The 26,340-nt window shown below is 43.4% G+C and overlaps 1 protein-coding gene across 6 annotated transcripts; it reads right to left on the bottom strand.

The window, feature by feature from the left end:
• On the bottom strand, window positions 1–24,552 carry LOC126998869 (putative uncharacterized protein DDB_G0294196). 6 transcript variants are annotated; one of them, XM_050861082.1, is made up of 2 exons: window positions 24,470–24,552; window positions 1–651 (listed from the first exon to the last, which is right to left on the bottom strand). In XM_050861082.1, the coding sequence occupies exon 2, from the start codon at window positions 647–649 to the stop codon at window positions 65–67; it is 585 nt and encodes a 194-aa protein (XP_050717039.1). In that variant the 5' UTR covers window positions 650–651; window positions 24,470–24,552; the 3' UTR covers window positions 1–64. The 6 variants fall into 6 exon arrangements, with proteins under 6 accessions (XP_050717039.1, XP_050717020.1, XP_050717009.1 ...); XM_050861063.1 differs by having other exon boundaries at window positions 24,379–24,546; XM_050861052.1 differs by having other exon boundaries at window positions 1–930; window positions 24,379–24,545.
• Window positions 24,553–26,340: the final 1,788 nt, after the last annotated feature.

Below are 26,340 nucleotides of genomic sequence, written 5' to 3'. Positions count from 1 at the left end.
ATAGATAAAAAGAAATCCAAGAAAAGTCTGCTGATATTTAGGTTTACTACAAGGAGCGTGCTACTCACCGAGGCTTGGTGTGGTGCTGCTCCTGCTCATGAGGACGTATCGAGGCGCTGCGTCCTGAAGCACACTCCGCCGCCAGTCCATCCCGCCTCGACTGTCCCTGCTGCTGCTGAGGCAGTTTACGATGCTGTACGGTTAAACGGTGGTCTAGGCTGCTCTCATACTGTTTTTGTTTTTGTTGCTGCTGATGCCTTCCATCCAATGAATCGACACCCATCTGACTTTCCTCCACCGGAAATTGATACGAGGGAAGTGCTGGTGAGGGAGGCTTTCTTTGTTCTCGTTGCTGTTTTTCCTCCAAGACATCGAACTCATTCTGATTTCCCTCCGTCGGGAACTGTAGCGGCCGAGGTACTGGCGGGGGAGACTTTCTTTCCTGGTAGGAGTGTGTTGGAGAGACGGGAGAAGTGGGGGAGGAGGAGGAAACAGGGCTGAGTTGTTGTGATGGTTCGGGCTGCGTGTCGAACAGAGGAACCGGGAAGGGGCCAGCGACATAGTTGTGGTAATTCGCTGGCAGCACGGGAACGTTGTCGTACTCTGAGACTTTGGACGAGATAGTGGAGTCCTTCTTCAGCGACAGCATGGCTACGACGGGGCAATAACTTAGTGGTGGTGGATTATATTATTGTATTGGCAGTGAAAGTAGTAGTGAGGATGGTGAGAACATCCATGCCTATCTCACAGCACTCCACTCATTCCCTTAGAAGTAAACAAACACACCCATACGAACACGCTTGCAATGCCGTCCGAAGATTTTCCAGTGTATCCTATTCACGACAACTTCGAAAATATGCCCCGCCTTCGCTAGTCCAGCTATCGCTAATAGGATTTAGATTTTCAAAGCATTCACCGATCACAGGCAGCCTGAATAGAAGACAGAACGTGTTATGTGTAGATTAGCTAATTATATTCACTTAATGGGGAAAGTTGAGGGACTAATCTGACATGCCAGCGTGAAGAGATCATACGTGTATTAAAGTCTGTGAATCATGCATGAGTTGATTCTTCACTTCCGTCACTCCACCTCAATGCTTGACTCATGAAACTATACAAATACGAAACGATTGTCAAGCATGGTTTTATATACTCAATATGGCGACACTATTACAGTTTCACTCTCCGTGAGGATGGCTTACATTCCCAGGCTAGTTGTGTCTTCCTGGCTTGACTGTCTCAAGGACATGAATGCCTAAAGAGCGGAAGAGCATTTTATATATGATGCTTCAAACAGTTGAGGAGACAACGGTTGTGGAGATTGTGGTAGTGGTGGTGGTGGTAGTGGTATTTTTTTTTTTTTTTTAGAGTAATAAAATAGCTCAAAGAAAAAAGAAAAGTCCGCTAAGCGCTGCTCTTGCAAAAGCAAATAGAATTGAGTTGCCAAAAGAGAGGATCAGTTTCGGATGGAGAAATGTCTTGATAGTGATACTCCCCTCTTGAATGAGTTCCAGTCGCACACAGGAGGGAATACAGACAAAAGAAGGCTGTTGAGTTTATCAACGAAAGGGAGGAAAGAATGTAGATCCTGGTTAACTCTTGCATAAGGAATTTGGATACCATTGGGATGAGCTAGACCAGATGTGTGCAGCGGAGAAACGGGAGAGGTGGAGCCATGCAGCTAGCAAGTTCAGCAGAGCAATCACCATGAATATGTCGATAAAAAATAGACAGAGAGGCAACATTATAGCTGAATTTAAGAGGTACAAGACTGTCAGAAAGAGGAGGGGAGTTTATGGGACGAAGAATCATTGATTTTACTCTGTTTAAAAGGGCAGTGTGTGTGTGTGTGTGTGTGTGTGTGTGTGTGTGTGTGTGTGTGTGTAGAGCTCCCGCACATGAGATGCATACTCCACACGAGGGAGGACAAGGCCCTTGTATATGGACAGCATCTGTAGGAAGGAAAAGAACTGGTGGAACCGATACAGAATTCGAAGAAGCTAATTGAGAACGAGATGAGATATGGTTTCCAGCTAAGATTTTGAGTTAAGGATAGGCCTAGGGCCCTAGAAGGTTTATTGTGGAAGAAGGGTATAGCCAAGTGCTATCGAAGAATGTGTAGTAAAGATTGTATCAAGTAGACAGAGGGAAAAATTGAGTTTTAAGGCATTGACGAATACTAAGTTTCTTCTGATCCTATCAAAAGTGATAGCAAGGTCAGAGTATAAGCGTTCTGTAGCGTCAACCAAATCTTTTTGGGAGGGTGTTGAGTTATGCAGGTTAAGGAGTAGATAAGTAGTAGGTAGGGAATAGGTAGGAAGACAACTACCAAAACGGGCGTAAGCCACTCCCGGGGTGGTATATACGAGAAGCAAGGTGGTGACACAAACCAATCTAAGACCCTCCCGTGTCCTCACTTTCCGTTTCCCTGTTTTCTCATTAACACCAACGAGTAGATCAGCATGCTCTCTAAATACATGCCGTTAAAATATTCAAGATATGTAATGACGAAAAAAACGGCCTAAGAGTCCCCATCTAGGGGGTGGGGCATAAATGCCCCCTGATCGGACCCCACTTGGTTACAGACCTGAGAGGTGTTGTGGCCGCTCTTCCAATATTTTCTTCATCAACTTCTGCAATAATCGCAGTCTTTGCTCTAATTTCTATTCTGTGGAACACCATCTCTCCTCCTCTAAAGTTCACCTTTTCTTACTTACCGAAACCGGTCTCAGAAGCTACTAACAGCAATCTCTACTCTGTTCCCTCCTACTATCTCTATCCTAAATTTCAGTCCAAAGCTGGATGTTGCGTCTACTTACGCAACGACATCACTTGCTTGATTTTTTCTAAATTTTCCACCATCTGAGACTTCATTATCATTCTATTACAAAGTACATCTGTGCTGTCTGTCTCTCACCTAATTCAACCAACTATGTAAAATTCTTTGACTATTTGAATTCCAAAGTGAAGCACTCTCCCTTCGCTGAAATATCCATCTTAGATTTCAATGTTTACCATGCACCAGCTTTGCCTTTCATCCTCTTTCACTGACCAACCTGGTGAACAAGCCTACAACTTTGCTCTCCTCAATGCTCTAGAGAAGTTGGTTCAGCACCCTAAACGTATCCCCGACCGCCTTGGAGACACGCCCAACATTCTAAATCTTTTCCTAACCTTTAACTCTTCGGCTTACTCTGTTAAACTGTTCTCTCCGTTGGGCTACTCCGATCACAACCTTATTTCTGCAAATTGGCATATCGCTCTTGTACAGCCTCTGGACCCACCGAAGAGGCGGTGCTTTAGACATTTTGCTTCAGCTCGGTGGGACGACCTAAGGATGTACTTTTCTGATTCCCCGTGGAATGATTACCTACTACTTCCAGCAGAGAGACCCCTCTGTGTGCCCAGCGCATCACTGAGGTGATTGTCGCTGGAATGGAAGCACACATTCCACATATTTTCTCTACTTCTCATGCTAAAAAGCCTTGGTTCAGTCATGCTTGTTTTCGTGCTATCAAAGATAGAGAGACAGCTCATAAAAGGTACCAGTCTTCGCACTCCTGCTATTCATGAGCTTTAAATTTCCGCCCGAATCCATGCTAAATCTATTCTCCGACTAACCCAAAACTCTTTCATCAATAGAAAGTGCCGCAACCTTGCTTTCTTTAATTCTTCCAGAGATTTTTGGCACCTAGTCAAAAATATCTTCTCCAATTTCACTTCTTCATCTTTCTCTCCTCTCCTTAACCCTGATGGCAGCACCGCCATCTCATCTATCTCTAAGGTTAAACTCAGCGCTCATACTTTCTCTAAAAACTCCCTCTGGACGATTCTGGGCATATTCCTCTCACTCATCCCCCCTCTGACTCCTTTATGCCTGATATTAAGATTCTTAAGAATTTTGTTTTCTATTACCTCTTTGGCCTCAATCTTCAGAAGGCTAATGGTCCCATTGGAGTGCCTCCTATTGTCTTTAAAACTGTGCTTCCTTGTTGACTCCCTGCATGGTCAAACTTTTCTGTCTCTGCCTTTCAACATCCTCTTTTCCTTCCTGCTGAAAGTACGCCTATATACGGCCTGTGGCTAAGAAGGGTGACCGTTCTAATTCCTCAAACTACCATCATATAGTTTTACATTCTTCTCTCTCTAAAGCTTTTGAAACAATCCTTAACCGTAAAATTCATAAGCACCCATCAACTTCTGACCTTCTATCCGATCTACAGCATAGGTTCAGTAAAGCCCCGTTCACACTGTGCCGACTCTGGGCCACGACTACCCACGACTCTAGGGTACACGAGGTCTTGGGTGTTGATGTGAAAGGGTCGGGCATGTCTTGAAAGAGGTCTAGAAACGGTCGCCGAATGCTGAGCGGACGTCGGGAGGGGAGTGTGGGGTCGTGAGGGTTAGCGCGAAAAAGTATTCCATGCTAAACTTTCACGACAAGAGTCGGCAAGGGTCTGGACCAACCGTTATTTCCGGTTGAGGTCTGAGGGAGGTCGGTGACAGTCGTCAAGACTGTCGTCAACAGTCTTGGCTTGTCTTGAGACTGTCGGGGCCATTTTTCAATTTTTACCGTTTCCTGTCGGCACAGTCGTCGGTGCCGACTACTTAAGAATAATGAGGGACTGTCGTGACGACAGTCTTCGCCTAATGAAGGACGTTCGTGACGACTGTCGGCTCAGAAATATTGGCTAACACTGCCGCCATCAGGAAATTTATATTTTCATTTTGCAATCACAAGAACAACTTCTGGTCATGGTTACGTTTTACTGGCACAAATTTGAGAGCCGCACAGCACGCACTCACTGCTGCTGCCTCTCTCTTGTGTTGAATGACACAAATAGGGTTGCCACCCTGAGGTCAGAAAAATGTGGAATGCAACATCTCACTTTCCAATAAGGAATCGATCCATATTTAAAGGAACGGGTGGCAACCCTAAAATTTCTTGAGCATGCAATGAGTGACAGCCGCTGCACGCTGCTGGTGGAAGCAAGAGGGAAGGGGGAGGGACGTTACGTCGCGTATTTTACACGTATTTTCGGACGAACATTGACAAATTTTACGGACTGGTTTTGTGATTAACCGAAAAATGCGCTCACTACAATTTTAAGATAGTGAATTTTATCGGCTTGACCATTCAGACAACCAAATTCGGAACAAACGGCGTTCCGCATTGGTTCAAAACGGAACACTACATTTCACTCTCGAATACAGAACGATTTCGTATTTTAAGGAACGGGTGGCAACCCTAGAAGAAGACACAGCAGAGTCTCGGCCCATCATAGCCTATATACCCCAGGACCCATGAAGACTGCTATTAAAATGTCTACGACCAAAATATCCTTTTAATTCTGGGTAGAATTCGGCGACAGTCGGCAAGGCTGCCACCAAGACAGTCGCGAACACCGTCCAGATGACCGTCGGCCAACTCCTTGGCAACTGCTGGGCAGCTGGACGGCCAACCAGTTGACAAATAATATGCAAAACTATCGTCAAGGCCGTCTGTGACTGTCGGTCAATCGGTCGGCAGAGTCGTGATTGTCGTAGACATGGTGCCATTTCAAAAAGTGACCGTTGAGACTCGTTTTGAGACTAGTTGCCAACATGTCTGCGGCATGCTGGCAACTAGTTGGCCGAATGTCCCAGACAGTTGGCAATCATTCTAGCCGACACCAAAACGCCAAAACAATCTCCCCCCATTCTTGGAGCGTGAGAGCCGACTTGTCAAATGCAAAAGTGGCTGGGTTGTCGTGGCCCATAGTCGGCACAGTGTGATCGGGGTTTAAGGGGCGTTCTACTGGTAATCTTTTTTTAGTTTTCTGAACTGACTCCTGGTCATCCTCGCTTAGCCGTTTCGGTGAAACTTTTGCTGTTGCCTTATACTACATCTCGAAAGCTTTTGACAGTCTGGCACAAGTCTTTGCTTTCTAAACTACCCTCCTACAGACTCTATCCCTCTCTGTACTTTTATCTCCTGTTTCCTTTCCGGCCGTTCAATCTCTGTTGTGGTAAACGGTCACTGTTCTTCCTCTAAACCTATCAATAGTGGTGTCCTGCAGGGTTCGGTCCCATCTCCCACTCTTTCTGTTATTCGTCAATGATCTTTCCACAACAAACTGACCTATATCCACACGCACGCTGATGACTCTACGTTACTCGACTTCTTTCAACAGAAGATCCTCCAAACAGGACTTACAAGACTCCAGACTGGAGGTTGCAGAAGGCTTGACCTCAGTCCTCGCTATCATTTCTTGTTGGGGTAGGAGGAACAGTTAGTAATAAAGTGACGGTTAAGTCTTAGTAGAATGGTGGAAAATTTTGAAGAATCTACTTTGTGGGCACCAGAGCAAGTGATGTTCTTGTGTACATATACGCCGTATCCAGCTTTGGATCGAACTTTAGGATAGAGATAGTAGAAGGGAACAGGGGAGTAATTTTTTTCTTTCACAATAAGGAAGCCGTTCAAGGGCGAAAAAAAAAAAAAAAAAAAAAAAAAGAAGAGCCCGCTAATCACTGCTCACTATCCTCCAGTGCCTCAAAAACTCAATTTCTCCACCTATCCACTCAATACAATCTTCCAATCACCTATCCCCTATTCTTCGACAACACTCAGCTCTCACCTTCTTCTACAATAAACACCCTCGATCTATTCTAAACACAAACTTTTAACTAGAAACTTTCCATATCTTCTCTTACTAAATCAGCTTACTCGAGATTGGGCGTTCTGTATCGTCTCCGTCAGTTCTTTTCCCCCTCACAAATGCTGTCCATAATCAAGGGCCTTGTCCGCCCTTGTATGGAGTATGCATCCAAGGCCATCTAGAGGGGGTGGCCCCTTCACTGGGGGGAGTCAGGAGGACGTGACGTAGCACACGTAGTGCTAGGTAGTGTCGGGTCAGCTGCGGTCGGGAGAGGTCACGCTCTCTGTTTTGTGCATTATTGACGACGAATCATTGAATAACTTGTAAACATTAGCATTATTTGTGCCTCTTACTAAGACAATACTGCCATACAAGTGTTGTGTGCTTTACTTTGAAGGGAACTTCAAAACAGGACCCAGAGTGAGCGTGTTTTCCTTCCCCCAAGACAAGGTGTCCGCCAAGTGGCTGCCACCAATTCGAAGCAACAAACTATAACTCAGACCTTGCTATCATTTCCAATTTGGGTAAAAGGAACCTTGTGTCCTTCAGTGCCTCAAAAACCCAGTTTCTCCACCTATCAACTCGACACAATCTTCCAAACACTTATCCCCTATTCTTGGACAACACTCAGCTGTCACCCTCTTCAACACTAAATATCCTTGGTCTATCGTTTGCTCAAAATCTCAACTGGAAACTTCAAATCTTCTCTCTTACTTAATCAGCTTCCTCGAGGTTGGGCGTTCTGTATCGTCTCCGCCAGCTCTTCTCCCCCGCACAGATACTTTCCATATATAGGTGCCTTATCCACCCTCGTATGAGGTATGCATCTCACGTGTGGGGGGTGCTCCACTTACACAACTTTTCTGGACAGAGTGGAGTCTAAAGCCCCGTTCACACTGTGTCGACTCTGGGCCACGACAACCCAGCGACTTTTCCATTTGACAAGTTGGTTCCCACGCTCCAAGAAGGGGGGGAGGCTTAATTGGGGTCTTGGTGTCTTGCCGACTGTCTGGGACATTCGACCAATTAGTTGCCAGCATGTCGTGCTACCATAGCTGGGCGTTATCGCGATAAGTTATCGCGATACTTTATCGCTGATAACAAAATCGGGTTATCGGCCATCCGCTACTTATTTAAATATATATCGGTATCTTCGTTTCTTTTGTAACCAAACTAGCGATAATCGCTATTTTTTTCCGCCTCTCAGAAACAACAAAAACGTTGTCTCCTCCCTACTGCACATGCGTGGCCCGGGCGCCCGGTGTTGTATGAAAAAACTTCGAGGTATGAAATATCTTCGGTGAAGAGACTTCAAACTTAGATCATCAACATTAAAACACTAGATTATTTTTTATGTTAGACTCAAAAATCAATATATCAAAAGGAAAAATCATTTAACTTTGCCCAAAATTGATTATTCACTGCCTCAAATTTGATATTCCATATTCGTTTTTGAGCATACCATGGTATTGAAGGCACCCGGTGTTGTGTTATTTGATGTCCCATCGTCAAAAGCTGGCGCTTTTGTTTACAAACACTGGTCATGTTCAGTAAGCGCATAGCCCTGTACAGTCTCACAAAGCTTTTAACACATTAAGAGTTACTGAAAGGCTGAATCAGACACACAGTACCACCATCCTCGCTGTTTCTGGAACGACACTTTGTACATATAAATACAACTCGTACAGAGTGTCGTTCTAGAAACAGCGAGGATGGTGGTAGTGGTACTGTACGTATGTCTGATTCAGCCTTCCAGCAATTCTTAATTACGGTTAAAAAGCTTTGTGAGACTGTACAGGTCTACGCTTGCTGGTCTGAACATGCGCAGTTCACGAGAGACCAGTGTTTGTAAACAAAAGCACAAGTTTTTGATGGTGGGGACGCCAAATAACACAACACCGGTTCAGGCGTTTCTAGTATTACCGTTCATAGGTACGTGTCAGCGTGTGGTTTTCAGGTTTTTAAGTTTTCTAAAATACAGATAATGAAAAATTGAATTCATTTATGTTTTTTTTATTTGAAATATCAATATAGTATCGTTTTCGCCTAACGGACTTATCGCTAGCTAGTATCGGGATTGTGGATTTATATCGGGTATCGGTTATCGGTTATCGCCTATATTTGTGTCTCCAGTTAACGAATATCGGTTATCACCGATAAGGTTTTCCATTATCAGTTATCGGTTATCGGGAATAAGGTTTTCTGTTATCGTGCCCAGCTATAGTGCTAACCCTCACGACTCCAAACTCCCGTCAAGACCTCGGCGCAGCATTCGGCAACAGTCTCAAGACCTCTTTCAAGACATGTCCGACCCTTTCACATCAACACCCAAGACCTCGTGTATCCTAGAGTCGTGGGTAGTCGTGGCCCAGAGTCGGCACAGTGTGAACGGGGCTTTAATAAGGTTCTTCGTCTCACCAGCTCTCCTCCTTTTACTGATAGCCTTTTACCTCTTAAATTTCGCCGCCATGTTGCTTCTCTTTCTATCTTCTATCGATATTTTCATGCTGACAGCTCTTCTGAACTTGCTAACTGCATGCCTCCCCCCCTCCCGCGGCCCCGCTGCACACGATTTTCTACTCATGCTCATCCCTATACTGTCCAAACCCCTTATGCAAGAGTCACCAGCATCTCCATTCTTTCATCCCCTTCCCTGGTAAACTCTGGAACAGTCTTCCTTCGTCTGTATTTCCTCCTGCCTATGATTTGATCTCTTTCAAGAAGAGTGTATCAAGACACCTCTCCACCCGAAATTGACCTCTCTTTTGGCTACTCTTTACTTTTTACTCTTGTGGGAGCGGCGAGTGGCGGGCTTTTTTCTTGTACTTTTTTTGTTGCCCTTGAGCCGCATCCTTTGATGTAAAAAAAAAAAAAGAATAGTAGCTACATGATATATGTTCAGCATTGTCAGATAAGTATAATTAGTACAGTCAGTTTAGCCGGCGTTATAGCAGCAAATAATATAGTTTATAAAATAGCCTTTATTACAAATGTATTATATATGAATATAAATATTAATTTATGTGAATATATGAATATGATGCGTTACGACAGGAATGTGACTATGTGATATCAATATGTACATGGTATGATTAATTACTGAAGAATATAATATGAATATGATGTGATTTTAAATATGTTATGATAAGACTCCTCTTAAGTGCGGCTGTGGCGCTGCCCCAAAGGGAATAAGTGGGAGTACAGCCTTGCCCCGTTTTTAACACCACGCTGGTTCTCTCTCTCTCTCTCTCTCTCTCTCTCTCTCTCTCTCTCTCTCTCTCTCTCTCTCTCTCTCTCTCTCTCTCTCTCTCTCTCTCTCTTTAAGGCTGACCTGACCGCGACCTACCCGACTGACGTTATTAGGGGATTGAAGAGGCCTCGACTCTAGATGGCCTTGATGCATCCCACGTGTGTGTGTGTGTGTGTGTGGGGGGGGGGGGGGAGGGGGAGGCTCCACACACACAGCTCTCCTGGACAGAGTGGAGTCTAAGGCTATTCGTCTCATCAACTGTCCCCCTCTTACTGACAGTCTCCTACCTCTTAAATTTCGCCCCAACTTTGCATCGTTTTCTATCTACTACCGATATTGTCACGCTAACTACTCTTCGGAACTTGCTACCTGTTGATTACCTCCCCTCTCCCGCTGCCCTGATGCACTCAACTTTCTACTCTTCCTCACCCCTACACTGTCCAAATTATTTATGCAAGAGTTAACCAGCATCTTCATTTTTTCATCCCTTTTATTGGTAAACTCTGGAATAGCCTGCCTTCGTCTGTATTTCTCTTCCCGAAATTGACCTCTCTTTAGGCAACTCCTCTATACTTCTCTATGTAGGAGCAGTGATTATTGGACTTTCTTATCTTTTTTTTCCTTGAACGGCTTCCTTTGCTGTAAAGGAAAATTCTTTATTCTGTTCCCTCCTACTATCTCTGTCCTAAATTTCGATGTCTAAGTAAACAAGGACACCACTTGCTCTCGTGCCTGTGAAGTTGATTCTTCAAAATTTTCCACCATCCGAATAAGACTTAATTGTCACATTATTACTAAATGCATCTGTGCTGTTTATCTCTCACTTAACTCTACCAACTGTGCAAAATTATCTGGCTATTTGAAACCCATAGTGGAGCACATCTTGACTCACCCTCCGTGTGCTGAAATCTCCATCTTAGGAGTCTTCAGTGTTCACCACTAGCGTTCGCTTTCATCCTCTTTCGGTGACCAGACTTGTGAATAAGCCTACAACTTTGCTCTCCTCAACGATCCAGAAAAGCTGGTTCAGCACTCTGCACGTATCCCTGACAGCCTTGGAGACACGCTTAACACTCTAGAGTCTAGACCTTTTCCTAACCTCGTCCTTCGGCTTATTTTGTCAAACTGTTCTCTCCTTCGGGCTCCTCCGATCACAATCTTATTGCCGCATTCTTTCTTATCGCTCCTGTATAGCCTCAGAACCCAACGAAGAGGCGGTGCTTCTTGCATTACACTTCAGCTCGGCGGTACGACCTGAGGTTGAACTTTTCCGGCTACCCGGGGAAGGATTACTGTTTCCAGGTCGGGAACCCCTCTGTGTGTGCTCAACGCATTACAGAGATGATTGCCTCTAGAATGAAGGCTCACATTCCACGTTCCTTCTCTACTCCTCATGCTAAAAAGCGTGATCCAATCACACTTGTTCCGTGATATAAAAGAAAAATGGGCAGCACATAGAAGGTATATACCTAAGCTTTCCAATTCCTGCTATTCATGATCTTTACATTTCCTCCCGCAATGGCGCCAAATCGACTCACCAAAAACTCTTTCATTAATTAATAGAAAATGCGGTGGCTGAGTGGTTAGCGTACGGGCCCTGCATTCACCGCGTGCTGGACGACGCGGGTTTGAATCCCCACGGCACCACCTGGGATTTTTCAGTCACCGCCGAGTGGCCTAAGACTACCCACATGCTGTCCTGAAGACCATCCATCAACCCGGACTCTAAAAGAAACCGTCCAAGTGACTCAAGAATGAGTCCCGGGGGGCAGCATGAGCCAAGAATAAATGGCGCCACTATAAAAAATTGCCTGCGCCATGACGGGCTTGGGCCGACCACCAGGCCCCTGAAGAAAGCCTACTGGCGCTATAGGCTCCGTATGGAGTATGCATCTCACTTGGACAGAGTGGAGTCTAAGGCTCTTCGTCTTATCAGCTCTCCTCCTCTTACTGATAGTCTTCTACCTCTTAAATTCCGCCGCCATGTTGCCTCTCTTTCTATCTTCTATCGATATTTTCACGCTGACTGCTCTTCTGAACTTGCTAACTGCATGCCTCCCCCCCTCCCGCGGCCTCGCCGCACACGACTTTCTACTCAAGCTCATCCCTTTACTGTCCAAATCCCTTACGCACGAGTTAACTAGCATTTTCACTCTTTCATCCCTCACGCTGGTAAACTCTGGAACAATCTTCCTTCATCTGTATTTCCTCCTGCCTACGACTTGAACTCTTTCAAGAGGAGGGTATCAGGACACCTCTCCTCCCGAAATTGACCTATCTTTCGGCCACTCCTCTTGACTCTTTTGTAGGAGCAGTGAGTAGCGGGCTTTTTTTTCATTATTGTTTCCTTCTTTTTTTCCCCTCGAACTGTTTCCTTTACTGTAAAAAAAAAAAAAAAAAAAAGCGAACACGTAAAAAAAAAAATTGCTTTCTCTAATTCTTCCAGTGTCATCTGGCATCTAGACAAAAATACCTAACAATTTTACTTCTTTATCTTTCCCTCTCCTTTCTCCTAATGGAAACCCTGAGGTCACATCTAGTCTCTAAACCTAAACTCATCGCTCAAACTTTCTCAAAAAATTCCACTCTGGACCATTCTGGGCATATTCCTCCTATTCACCCCCCATCCTCTGACTCCACTATGCCTGTTATTGGAATTCTTCAGGACGATGTATCCTGTTCCCTGGTGGCTGACACCCCAGAAGGCTTATGTACCCGATGGAGTGCCTCCTATTGTCCCTAAAAAATGTGCTCCTCTGCTGACAGCCTGCTTGGTCAAACTCTTTCTTCTCTGCCTTTCAACATCTACTTTTCCTTCCTGCTAAGTGCGCCTACATATAAGTACCTGAGAAGGGTGACCGCTCTAATCCCTCAAACAACCCTTTCTTGTCTTTCCAAACCTATCGAAACAATCCTCAACAGGAAAGTTCTTAAGCATCTATCAACTTATGATCTTCTCTCTGATTACCAGTACCGGTTTTGCATTAGGCGTTCTACTGGTCAGCTTCTTGCCTTCCCATCCGACTCTTGGACAAACCTCTCTTATCAGTTTTGATGAAATTTTAGCGTTGTCTTAGATATCTCGAAAGCTTGTGACAGAATTTGACTCAAATCTTTGCTTTCTAAACTATCCTCCTATGAATTCATTTTTTCTCCAGTCCCCTTTCAGCCCGATCTATCTCTGTTGTGGTAGCCGGCAACTGTTCTTCCCCTATACCAATCAACAGTGGTGTGACGCAGGGCTTTGTTCTATCTCCCACTCTCTTTATATTGTTCCATCAATTTTTTTTTTTTTTTTCGTCTTCGCCTGTATCGCCGATAGGCTTTCTTCAGGGGGCCTGGTGGTTGGCCCAAGCCCGTCATGGCGCAGGCAATTTTTTTATACTGGAGCCATTTATGCATGGCTCATGCTGCCCCCCAGAACTCATTCTTGATTCACTTGGACGGTTCTTATTTTGTTCAATAATGATCTTTCCACAACAAACTTTTATCCACTCCTACACCAATGACTCTACTCTGCACTATTCAATTTCTTTAAACAGAATACCCTCCCAACAAGAATTACAGAACGCTCAAACTTTTTACTACCATTTCCGAGTGGAGGAGGTTGACTTTCGTGTCCTTCAGTGACTCAAACTCAATTTCTCCACCTGTTAAACCGACACAATCTTTCATACACATATCCTTCATTCATCGACGACACTCAGCTGTCCCCTTCTTCAACACCAAACATTCTCGGTCTATCCTTAACTCAAAATTTTAACTGGAAACGACATATCTCCTCTTGCAAAATCAGCTTCCTGGAGGTTAGACGTCCTGTATCGTCTCCAGTTTCCCCCCTCTAAGAGGCTGTCCATATATATTATACAAGGACCTTATCTAGTCTAGTCACCAGACGGCTTATCGTGAACCCCCCCAGAAATATACTTCTAATTGGTATCCGTAGAAGACGATTAGGTATGTTAAAATATCGAAAAAGTGTCCCACCTACCCCTTACAGGCTCATAAACTACCTCTGGTGGGGCTCTCAGGGGCTGCAACAGATGACGCACACACCGACACAGGCAAATTACACATCACCTAAAGTATTTTAAGGACCCTGAATCACAAAACTGTTTTATTTTTACGATTAAAGGCCTTTGATTATGAGGTACAACGGCCATGTCAAGGTAAAAAAAAAAACTATTATATTGAGTATAAATTATGAAAAAAATAAGTTGTGTTATTTATTTTATATATTTTTCCCAAAAATGGTTTTATTCTTATACTTGTCTTAAACAAGAGGCAAAAGGCAGGTAACTGCCACGGGAGGCATATTGTAAAGAAAACTGTTATGACGATGTCAAGAAGGCCATCCTCAGAAGTCGTCGTCACTTTCATCAAATGTATTAGTCAGCCTCATCCACTTCTTGCATTTCTTCCTTGTCTTCCTCCTCACAATCCCTAGAACCCAGGATATCAATCAGCGACACAGGTAGGAGGGGACTGTAAGACCACACAGGTTCCAGCACGCCAGCCTCAGTCTTCATCCATCCTCGCCCATCATCATAGGGTTATGGCGTCTCTAGGATATTTTCAGCAGCTCGCTTGTACAAGGCAACGCGGTGGTTCACACGATGTATATGCGGCTTCAGAACAGAGAAACATGGAGGAAGGCAAGCCAGGTCTACCTTACCCCTCAAGCACCATCACCCCAACCTTCCCACAGATATGTCAGACCGCCGTTCCCCGTCACTCTTTTTTGTATTTGTTTACGAATTTGCTTTTAAATGTATAAGTAACTTCTATATTTTCATTTTAACGGCTGCCAAAACTAAATAACCGTATTATTATTATTATTATTATTATTAATTATTACACACACACACACACACACACACACACACACACACACACACACACACACACACACACACACTTGAGTAAGAGGAACACCCAGGAAGAGCTTGTAAACCAACATCCTTCTCCGTCGAAGATCAAATGCCACCTGACATGCTTGAAGTAGGAAGGGAAGATCGAGAGGGAGGAGGAGGAGGAAGACGAGGACGAGGACAAGGACAAGGACGAGGAGAGAGAGAGAGAGAGAGAGAGAGAGAGAGAGAGAGAGAGAGAGAGAGAGAGAGAGAGAGAGAGAGAGAGAGAGAGAATGACGTTCTGTGAAATTTCTGTATATACTGCAATTTTATTGCATTATGTGTTTATTGTACTAATTTTCTGCTGAAAAAAATCTTAAGGTTAAATCAGTAAAAAGTGCTCGTTTTTGGATTCGAGAACAGTAGGACAAAAATATTCGTGCTTGGGCTCGAGTTCAACTGAACAACTGAGTACTTTTACATGTGGTACCGTAGTGTTATCGTACTTGGACTCAAGCATACAAAATGTACTTGAGCCTGGCAGCCATTGCGTATCTGCATGCTCCTTTCTCCGAATTTTTGCATCTTGCAAACATTTTGTAGCAGACTATTATTTTCAGTGGGCAGTATTGTAACGGGCTTTTTCTTATCTAGCGGGCTTTTTGTCGTAGGCTTTATTGTAGTTACGGTCGTTTTTCGGCGGACTTTTTTTTAATCTAAAGAACTCTTTTGGATCCTACACTTTTAGCCGTGAGTTGTCTCCTTTACTGTAAAAAAATAACTCGGCCTGGTCGATCCTTGTAGAATGTTGTCAATTTCCTTTTCATGACACCGTCCTGTCCAAAATACACATGGGGAGGCGGACAAACGAGGCACCCGGTGCTATAAAGCCGTAACTAACACAGCCGTAGCTTTCAGCAGTAGTAAAGTTTGAGAAGTACATGAGCGAATTTTACGAAAATCATATTGTATATATCGCTATCATTGTCTTCCTAAGAAACTCTTGAAATGCATATTTTTTTTGTTTGTTTGTTCAATTTTTATACCATATCGCAAAGGACCACTCCCGCAACCATTCTCTTTTTTGAAAATATATTGTAGTTTTTATTGTATATACATTTGGTATAGTATCCCGTGAAAATTTCACTATCATACGACCAATATTTAGTTTCATGTAAATATTTATATTACTTTTTCTAGATTTTTTTTTTTTTTTTCAGAGACCACTGATTGAGTGGGTACTATTGTCTTTAAAAACTGTGCTTTCGTGCTGACACCCTGCCTGGTCAAACGCTTTCGTCTCATTTTTTTCTATATCCCAAAAGACCACTCTCTCAATTATTCTCATTTTGGAAAATTTATTGTAGTTAAATTGAGTATACATTTGGTGTAGTAACCTGTGAAAATTTAATTTCATACGACCACTATTTAGTTTCATGGAAATTTTCAAATTACATTTTTTAGATGATTTTTTTTTTTTTTTAAGAGGCCACTGATGGAAGGTCTCCTATTGTTCATTGAAAACTGTGCTTCCGTGCTGACACCCTGCCTGGTCAAACTCTTTCGTCTCTGCCTCTCAACATTTACCTTTCCTGCCTGCTGAAAGTACGCCTACTTATAGCCTGTGCCTAAGAAGGGTGACCGCTCCAATCCTTCAAACTACCGTCCTATAACTTTACTTTCTTGTCATTCTAAAGCTTTTGAAACAATCCTTAACAGGAAAGTTCTTAAGAATCTATCCATTTCTGACCTTCTTTCTGATCGCCAGTATGGGTTCCGCAAGGGGCGTTCTACTGGTGATCTTCTAGCTTGTCTTCCTAACTCACTCTGGGTCATCATCTCTTAGCCGTTTCTGTGAAACATTTGCTGATACGTTAGACACCTCGAAAGATTTTGACAGAGTCTGGCACAAATCTTGACTTTCCAAAGTACCTTTCTACGGTTTCTATCCTTCTCTCTGTACTTTTACCCCCAGTTTCCTCTTTGGCCCATCTACCTCTGCTGTGGTAGACGGTCACTATTCTTCCCCTAAACCTATCAACAGTGGTGTCCCGCAGGGCTCAGTCCTATCTCCCAGTCTCATTCTGTTGTTCATTGATGATAATTTTTCCAAAACAAACTGTCCTATCCACTCTTACGCCAATTACTCTACTCTGCACTTCTCAACTGCTATTAACAGAAGACTCTCCCAACAGGAACTACATTATTCTAGGTTGGAGACTGCAGAACGCTTAACCTCAGTCCTTACTATCTTTTCCGATTGGGGCAAGAAGAACTCGGTGTCCTTAAACGCCTCAAAAACCCAATTTCTCCACCAGTCAGTTCGACACAATCTTCCAAACACCTATCCCCTATTTTTCGATAACACTCAGCTGACACCTTCTTCTACAGTAAACATCCTTGGTCTATCCTCAACTCAAAACCTCAACTGGAAACTCCATATCTCCTCTCCTATGAAATCAGTTTCCTCGAGGTTGGGCGTTCTGTATCGTCTTCACCAGTTCTTTTCCCCCTCCGAGATACTAACCATGCAGGAGCCTTGTCCGCCTTCGTATGGAGTATACATCTCATGTATATGGGGGTCAACTCACACAGCTGTCTTGGACTGAGTGGAGGCTCATCAGTACAGTAAACATCCTCGGTCTATCCTCAACTCAAAATCTCAACAGAAAACTCCATATCTCCTCTCCTACGAAATCACCGTTCTGTATCGTCAACTCCCCTCCTCATACTGACAATCTTCTATCTCTTTAGGGGGGACGCAACACTTGGCGATTTGTTTAATTCATTATAAAATAGCCATTAGAAATTAAAATCTAATTCTTTCCAAATAAATAGGTATTTATGTTGCCTTCTTACTCTGTGAAAATAAACGAAATATCGTCGACGTCATTCTACTGAACGACGCTTTATAAATCATAGCCGCCTTAATACTGAACGATTTTTGTTTATATATGTATAGTTAAAAAAAAATCCCATTTTCGCTAGATCTCGCCCCTAGATAATATATATATATATATATATATATATATATATATATATATATATATATATATATATATATATATATATATATATATATATATATATATATATATATATATATATACCCTGTTAGTCCCAAGTAGATCAGACTGATTTTATTTATTTATTTGTTTATATTTTTTTTACAATTTTTTAAAAGCAAAATTTATTAGTCAGACAAACAGCCTCTTAAAGTTGCATCCGTCTCATTTTCTCCCCGAAATTAAATATTTTCGCATGTCTTACTCCTTATCCTTTTGGTATGTGTATAATGTTGTATGGCTCAATATTGGAGTGTTCACCGTCATTCAAAGCCACAAATGCATCTCCACAATGGAGTCCCGCCTCCACTATTCTGCTATGCACCTCATACGTGTTGTTTTTACCTCCTCCAGGATATATATATATATATATATATATATATATATATATATATATATATATATATATATATATATATATAAATTTGTTTTTTTTTTTTTGTTCGTCGCGGCCTATTACGCCGGCAGGCTCCTTCCCGGTGGGGCCTGATGGTCGGCCCAAGGCTTCTTCCCGGTGGGGCCTGATGGTCGGCCCAGCCCGTTCTGGCGTAGGCGAGTGTTTATAGTGGCGCCATCCTGCTTTGGCTCATGCTACCCTCCCGGAGCTCATCTTTAATCCTAGAATCTAGAGTCCGGGTTGATAGGTGGTCTTCTGGACAGCATGTGGGTAGTTTTAAGCCACTCGGCGGCGGCTGAAAAATCCTATATTGGAAAAATCCCAGCTTGGTGGCACCGAGCAGGGATTGAACTCGCGTCCTCCTGAAAGCAGCGCCGTCATTCTGTCGACTCAGCCACCGCCTCCCCTATACCATGTATTTGTTTCTAAACACATCTCACACTCGGCCTGAGTAGTTTTTGTCATCCCTAACTCACTCCTGATGTTTACAGGCATCTGGCCACCATACACACAGAGAGATCTAAGAAATTATCAACTCTAAAAAAAATAGTTTTCTCTATTAACACAACTTCACTTTTCTGTGGAAATATTCATTTTGTCACCGATGTCCAGCTTCTGTGCTGATGCCGAGATGGGTGTCGAGGTCGTGGGAGCACATGGCGGAGCGAAGGAGGTAGGCTGTGTTGGTGGGGGAAGGTCCACGTGTTGTTGTTCACACACAATAGTCTTTCGTTTTTTTGTTTGAGTGTCTTTAAATGTTATTGTGGTCTTGGACTTTCTGCGATTTTTCCCGTTGCTCATGATGTATAGGTATCACCCACAGGAGGATCGAATAAGGCACAATAATGCGAATATAATCGTCACAATGTCGCTCTGAACACTCGCGGATAACCGGGTCGCTGCCTGCGGCCATGACTCATGATTGTTGCCAGACGTACGATGATGTATACTAAACCCTAGAATACCAAAAGACACACTTTCAGCGCGTAAATGCAAGCAAAATCACCTCTGATCGACACACGGAAGGTCTGAAACTTCCACGCCTCCCTCTCGCGCGTACGCCCTTGTCCTTTCAAGTCCCGGCGGGGCATTTAAATCGTCCCGGCAAGAACGAATACTGATAGGATATGATTTACCGATAGTTTTGTACATTTTTAGGGCATTTATTAATGACTATTTTTTTTTTTACCCCACGTGTTGAGTTCCCCTTTAATAAATTCTGCCACCATGTTGCACCTCTTTCTATTTTATATCGATATTTTCATGCTGACTGCTTTTCTGAACTTGCTAACTGCATGCCCTCCCCCCCCCCCCCCGCGGCCCCGTTGTACTCGACTTTCTGTTTTAGCTCATCTTTATTCTGTCCAAATCCCTTACATAAGAGTTAACCAGCATCTTTATACTTGCATCCCCTTCACTGATAAACTCTGGAACAGCCTTCCTTCGTCTGTATTTCCTCCTACCCATGACTTGACCTCTTTCAGGAGGAGAATATTGAGAAATCTCTCCACCCAAAATTGACCTCTCTTTTGGCCACTCTTTACTACCCTCTTTTATAGGAGCAGCGATTAGCGGGCTTTTTTTCCTCACTTTATTTATTTATTTATTTATCTATCTATTTATTTATTACCATTGAGCTGCTTCCTTTACTGTAAAAATTATGTGTATGTAGGAAGTTCAATAATTGTTGAAGACTTTTTGAGCATTTTCCAAATCAGTTTTATATAAAGTATGCTCGGGCAAGAGCGGGGCGACCCTAAACCATGTGCACCAACTTGTTGCTTGGTTCTTAGGCTCATGTACGATTCACCATTAGCTCGTTTCGTCTTTGGTACATTACTTTTTCCCTGTTTCTGGCTTTCTTCATTTTCAGTGGCATCAGAAATTATGACAGCACTGTAATCCTGGTTGAATGTAATCAATTTAGAATTGAAAGCCATAGCTGAGTAGTGGCGTGGTTAAAGGAAAGCTGAGGGGATCCACGAGGTGGAGCGTGATTGGCTCAGGGGAAGGCGGAAACAGAATGCAGAGTACTCATTGGCTGGGGCGTCACTGAGATACGCCCATGTAGCACGCCATAGCGAAAATAGCCCGTTCCCGCATTAAAAAATAAACAGCTTAGGAATCTCCAACCGCCTTTCATATGGTCGCTTTTGGCCTGAATGGATACAACGTTAATCATGAAAGTTGCAGGGGGTTTTCCCAGTCGTATATAAAATTTTACGATTTTGCGGTAACACTGGGTGCCCCAATGTCCACAGGGGAAAATGTCAGGGGGGACTGTCGGGGACGGGATATATACCAAAGGGAATATGTCCAAGAGGGAGTTTATCAAGGCGATTATGTCTGGGGGAAATAGCTGACGGAAAAAATGTTCAGGAGGGAGTCTATCAAGGCGATTATGTCTGGGGGAAATAGCTGACGGAAAAAATGTTCAGGAGGGAGTCTATCAAGGCGATTATGTCTGGGGGAAATAGCTGACGGAAAAAATGTTCAGGAGGGAGTCTATCAATGATTATGTCTGGGGGAAATAGCTGACGGAAAAAATGTTCAGGAGGGAGTCTATCAAGGCGATTATGTCTGGGGGAAATAGCTGACGGAAAAAATGTTCAGGAGGGAGTCTATCAAGGCGATTATGTTTGGGGGAAATAGCTGACGGGAAAAATGTTCAGGAGGGAGTCTATCAAGGCGATTATGTTTGGGGGAAATAGCTGACGGAAAAAATGTTCAGGAGGGAGTCTATCAAGGCGATTATGTCTGGGGGAAATAGCTGACGGGAAAAATGTTCAGGAGGGAGTGCATCAAGGCGATTATGTCTGGGGGAAATAGCTGACGGGAAAAATGTTCAGGAGGGAGTCTATCAAGGCGATTATGTCTGGGGGAAATAGCTGACGGGAAAAATGTTCAGGAGGGAGTCTATCAAGGCGATTATGTCTGGGGGAAATAGCTGACGGGAAAAATGTTCAGGAGGGAGTCTATCAAGGCGATTATGTCTGGGGGAAATAGCTGACGGAAAAAATGTTCAGGAGGGAGTGTATCAAGGGGATTATGTCTGGGGGAAATTAGCTGACGGGAAAAATGTTCAGGAGGGAGTCTATCAAGGCGATTATGTCTGGGGGAAATTAGCTGACGGGAAAAATGTTCAGGAGGGAGTGTATCAAGGCGATTATGTCTGGGGGAAATAGCTGACGGAAAAAATGTTCAGGAGGGAGTCTATCAAGGGGATTATGTCTGGGGGAAATAGCTGACGGAAAAAATGTTCAGGAGGGAGTCTATCAAGGCGATTATGTCTGGGGGAAATAGCTGACGGAAAAAATGTTCAGGAGGGAGTCTATCAAGGGGATTATGTCTGGGGGAAATAGCTGACGGAAAAAATGTTCAGGAGGGAGTCTATCAAGGGGATTATGTCTGGGGGAAATAGCTGACGGAAAAAATGTTCAGGAGGGAGTGTATCAAGGCGATTATGTCCGGGGGAAATAGCTGACGGAAAAAATGTTCAGGAGGGAGTCTATCAAGGCGATTATGTCTTGGGGAAAATAGCCGACGGGAAAAAAAAAAACGTTCAGGAAGGGAATATGTCCAGCGGGGGATGTGTTGAGAGAAAATGTCTTAAATGGAAATGTCCTAAAGGGAAAATTTTTAAAGATGAATACGTCCATGGGGGAATTAGACACTGGGAGCACAGGTAGGGATCGAAATTACTGTGACGTGAGAATGCCCATTGAGAGAATATGCCCACGGGGGGAACAGCAGTAACAGGGAAAATAGCAACGATAAATTACCAGTGATGAAAAATGTTTGGGAGGGAATCTGCGTGAGGCGAAAATGTCCAGAGGGAAAAAATGCCAAGGGGAGAAAAAATGTCCAGATAAGGAAAATGTTCAAAATAAAATTAGACCAACCCTCTGAATACTTAACCATTGATGAGTGAAGAATATTGATGGTCAGTAAGGTTGTTCTCATATAAATTCAGTAAATAAGACTGCTTTAACTTTACTAGATCAAAAAAGTGAGGAAAATGTTTGAGTGCCTTGGCCGAATGGGGAATGAAGCAAGAAATCCGGGTTGAACTGAGGAGAGAGTTAACGCGGGGGCGACAAGTAACAAGTAGGTGATTGGGGGAGTGGAGAGGCAGAGAGGGGCGGGGAGAAGATGAGGTGAGAGAGAGAGAGAGAGAGAGAGAGAGAGAGAGAGAGAGAGAGAGAGACGGGGTTTGAGTGGTCACTGGTCGGCGTGCGGGCGCTGTATCCTGGAGGACTGGGTTAAAATCTCGCCCACGTCTTGTACTGATGACCACCTATCAACCCGGACTCGTGGCTCTGCAACTTTTCACCACTACACCTCCCTAGGAATGGGCTCTTGCATCCACGACCCCCTTGCATATATGGATACAATTCCCTTTCAACATTAGTCTTCGCTCTTAAGATAATAAAAATTTCAACAACAGATATTCCAACCAATTTTTCCTCCAGGGCTCGCACCCCTCTTGGAAATTACTAACGCCCTCTTAAATTGGCAGGCGCGCCCCCTAGTTTAAGGACCACTACTCTGGAGAAATTCTCCTAAGAGGGAAAAGGAGAGTCCCGGGGGGAACGGAAGTATGAGTCAAGCAAAAGTGGCGCCACTGTAAAACGCTTGCCTGCGCCACTAACGGGCTGGAGCTGACCAACAAGCACCATCATGTAAGCCTACCGGCAGATAGACAGACAGGAACTATGAAAATGAGAGAGAGAGAGACTCTCTCTCTCTCTCTCTCTCTCTCTCTCTCTCTCTCTCTCTGACAGGTAAAGACACACCCTAACAGGATAAGGGAAACATATCAAGATATACTGTACTTATAAAGTCCTTGTTGCGCAGCATATCTAACATATACACACCGAGCCGTTGCGCAAGGGATCCATTATTAGAACGCTAACCCTGACATTCGCACCGATTGCAATAACATGGCAAAGCTCTGCCAACGCCAGCCCAGCAACGATCAATAAGATGTTCCCTTTTCCAGCATCCATCAGTACCATGAGTGAGTTGGAGAAGGGGGATGGCTTGCTTGTTAACTGAATATGATGTACGATGAATGGGGAATGGGAGGGGCTTATTTCTATTGTTAATTTGAGCAGACTGTAATAACTCAGCTGTTCCTTGTAAGTTTATCTCTCCACCTCAAGAATTCACGTCCCATATATACATACACACAAGGTAAGTGTCTTCTCATGAACTATATGAATAGTAAACCACTGGAAGCATTTGTACCTATTTGACTTTACTTCGCCCTTACAATATCATCTATATTTCAGTATATTTCCAGAACATATGAGTTTTTGTTACCACCATATAGCTGGTTAAACATAAAAAGTGGAACATATAAGGTGTTTAATATCAGATGTTAAAGATAAGATATGAACATGAAGCTAGTAGGCTGTAAATACGTGGGTCTCTCTCTCTCTCTCTCTCTCTCTCTCTCTCTCTCTCTCTCTCTCTCTCTCTCTCTCTCTCTCTCTCTCTCTCTCTCTCTCTCTCTCTCATCTTACTTTCTTCATGAAGTGATATATTTAATTCTGTCTTCGTTTATTTGCCACTGTCCACTTTTAAAACACTGGAACGAGTTTTGTAGGCAACCTCTTTTTCTTGCTTTTCTTCTTTCTTTACCTATCTATAAATCTCGGCCTATTTACTACTCCTCTGCTTATGAGCATTGTAGCACGCACTACACAACGCGACTCATTCCCACAACACCGGCGGCGTCAGGTTGAACAAGATCTTTTTCCTTTCTTTCATTCCCAGTCAATCTGTTTGCCTCTTCACGCACAAGACAATTTAACGCAGCATATCCGCATAACACAGGCGTCAGTTGAACAAGATCCTTTTCCTTTCCTTCCTTTCTTACCCAGTCAATCTGTTTGCCTCTTCACGCACAAGACAACGCAGCATATCCGCACAACACAGGCGTCAGTTGAACAAGATCCTTTTCCTTTCCTTCCTTTCTTACCCAGTCAATCTGTTTGCCTCTTCACGCACAAGACAACGTAGCATATCCGCACAACACAGGCGGCAATAAGAGTTGTTTTTTTTTCCTTTTCTTTCTTTTTATCTATCTATGTATAACTGTTTCCCACTTCTCGTGCGCTTATAAACACAACGATACACACACGCACCCACACAAACACACACTCACTCAGGGATACGCGACATCCCCACACAACATGGGCGTAAACTAGCGAGCAACCAGTAACTTATTAAGCGGCACGTCGCGAGTTAAGGCTAACCCGCTGTGGAAGGGAGGCACTGAGGCACTGAGGCACTCTCAAACCGTAATCGGACAGCCAACTGAGACCGCGTAACACTCCTACCCTAGCCACCCACTCCACTCCCTCCACCCGCCGCAACCACCGTCACTGCCGCCACTACCGCCATCGGCTCTTCATCTCCCTGTCTTCATGCTTTTTATTTGCTGGAACCTGTCAGTCTGTCTCTTCTTCACTCATATACTCTAACATGCACAACGACATGAGGATGCTACTGGTATACTTAAGGATGCCCAACGATCGATATAAGGAGGCTACATAAGATCAATCAGACCGCACGTAGTGATTTGCCCTCTTCCCTCCCACCATTTATTTTATCCAACGTCGACTTGAATATTTTACAGTTTTGCATCGTCCATATTTTTCTGCTTCATATGGTCCACTTATTCATTATCTCATTCGTGAACTAGATAGATATAGATAGATAGATATGAATAAATAGATAGACTAACAGAGATCTTTCACGGCGAGCTTACAAAACAGATAGAGAAGCAAGAACAGCCTGAACCAGAACGGATTTATTCCCCTTCTTATGTTTCTATAACGAGAAAGGAATGCTAAAGAAGAGAGAATAGGGGAGAAAAAAAAATAGTAGATAAGAGAAAAAAATAAGCGAGGTGTAAAGAGGAAAGAAAAGATAAGAGGAGAGGCGAGAAGAGAAACTGCTACGTATCATTATCATTTATGGATCTGAATGAACACCAGTCACGTAGCACATCGTGGGTGTGCGAAGAGATATATAGATGATTGATAGGGAGAGAGAGAGAGAGAGAGAGAGAGAGAGAGAGAGAGAGAGAGAGAGAGAGAGAGAGACGCATAAATAGAAGGATAAATACATAACTGATAGATAGATAGACAGATATTCATTCATACATACTACATGGATCTTTATAAGAATAAACTCTTTACTTCTTACTTTTGTGGGAGCGGCGAGTAACGGGCTTTTTTTTTTTTTTTTTACTCTTTTTGTTGCTCTTGAGCCGCATCCTTTGAAGTAAAATAATAATAATAATAATAAAAGATAGCTGAATAAGGGCCAGTTCAAGCCGGGAGCGACGTTATGTTTCGTACGGTTTGTCGCCTGGACATGCCCAAGGTAACTAACTATAGCTACGCAAGGTAGTTTCACCTACTAGTAATAGTAGAGTCCCTTGATAAAGAGAGTGGCGACATAGGCGGCACTGTGTATAAGGCTGCTGGGCGCCATTTTTGGCCCTTTATCATGAAGCCAGGCGATGAGTGAAAAGACTAGTAAGTCAGGCAAAGTTTATACGAAGAAAACATGACCGCCAACTCATTGAGCAACTACTTTTCCTCGTTATTTAATATTGCCAGTCTTACCTCCACTGCCACCAACATCAGCAATTACGATAGTATTTACGATAATTCCACGCAGACCTTGACTGACTTTGTAATAACTTCCGATGGCCGGTTTCATCAAAAGGTCCCAAGTCCTTGGAAGTGTGCTCAAGGAGTCCCGATCGTGCTTGGGACTCCTTAAGACCACTTCCAAGGACTTGGGACCTTTGATGAAACCGGCCCCAGGACCAGACAATGTATATCATCCACTGAGCTCGACCTGCCGTCTGTTGGCTGTCTTGTAACTATATATATATATATATATATATATATATATATATATATATATATATATATATATATATATATATATATATATATATATATATATATATATATATATATATATATGCGGACTTTGTCAAATACTTTTTCTTACAAGATTTTCGTTAGTATTTAGAACTCGTATTTTTCCTGTAGCTATACGGTATAGAGACAAATGACTTAGTAGTAGTATTTTCAAAAAGAGTTTG

The sequence above is a fragment of the Eriocheir sinensis genome, chromosome 2 (assembly GCF_024679095.1).
Source record: "Eriocheir sinensis breed Jianghai 21 chromosome 2, ASM2467909v1, whole genome shotgun sequence".
Classification (NCBI taxonomy): domain Eukaryota; kingdom Metazoa; phylum Arthropoda; class Malacostraca; order Decapoda; family Varunidae; genus Eriocheir; species Eriocheir sinensis.
Note: the sequence above shows the minus strand (reverse complement) of the source record. Positions and strands in the feature narration are given on the sequence as shown.

Excerpts from the sequence above, each read along its gene's own strand:
- LOC126998869 (XM_050861082.1), bottom strand. The coding sequence starts at position 649 with ATGCTGTCGCTGAAGAAGGACTCCACTATCTCGTCCAAAGTCTCAGAG.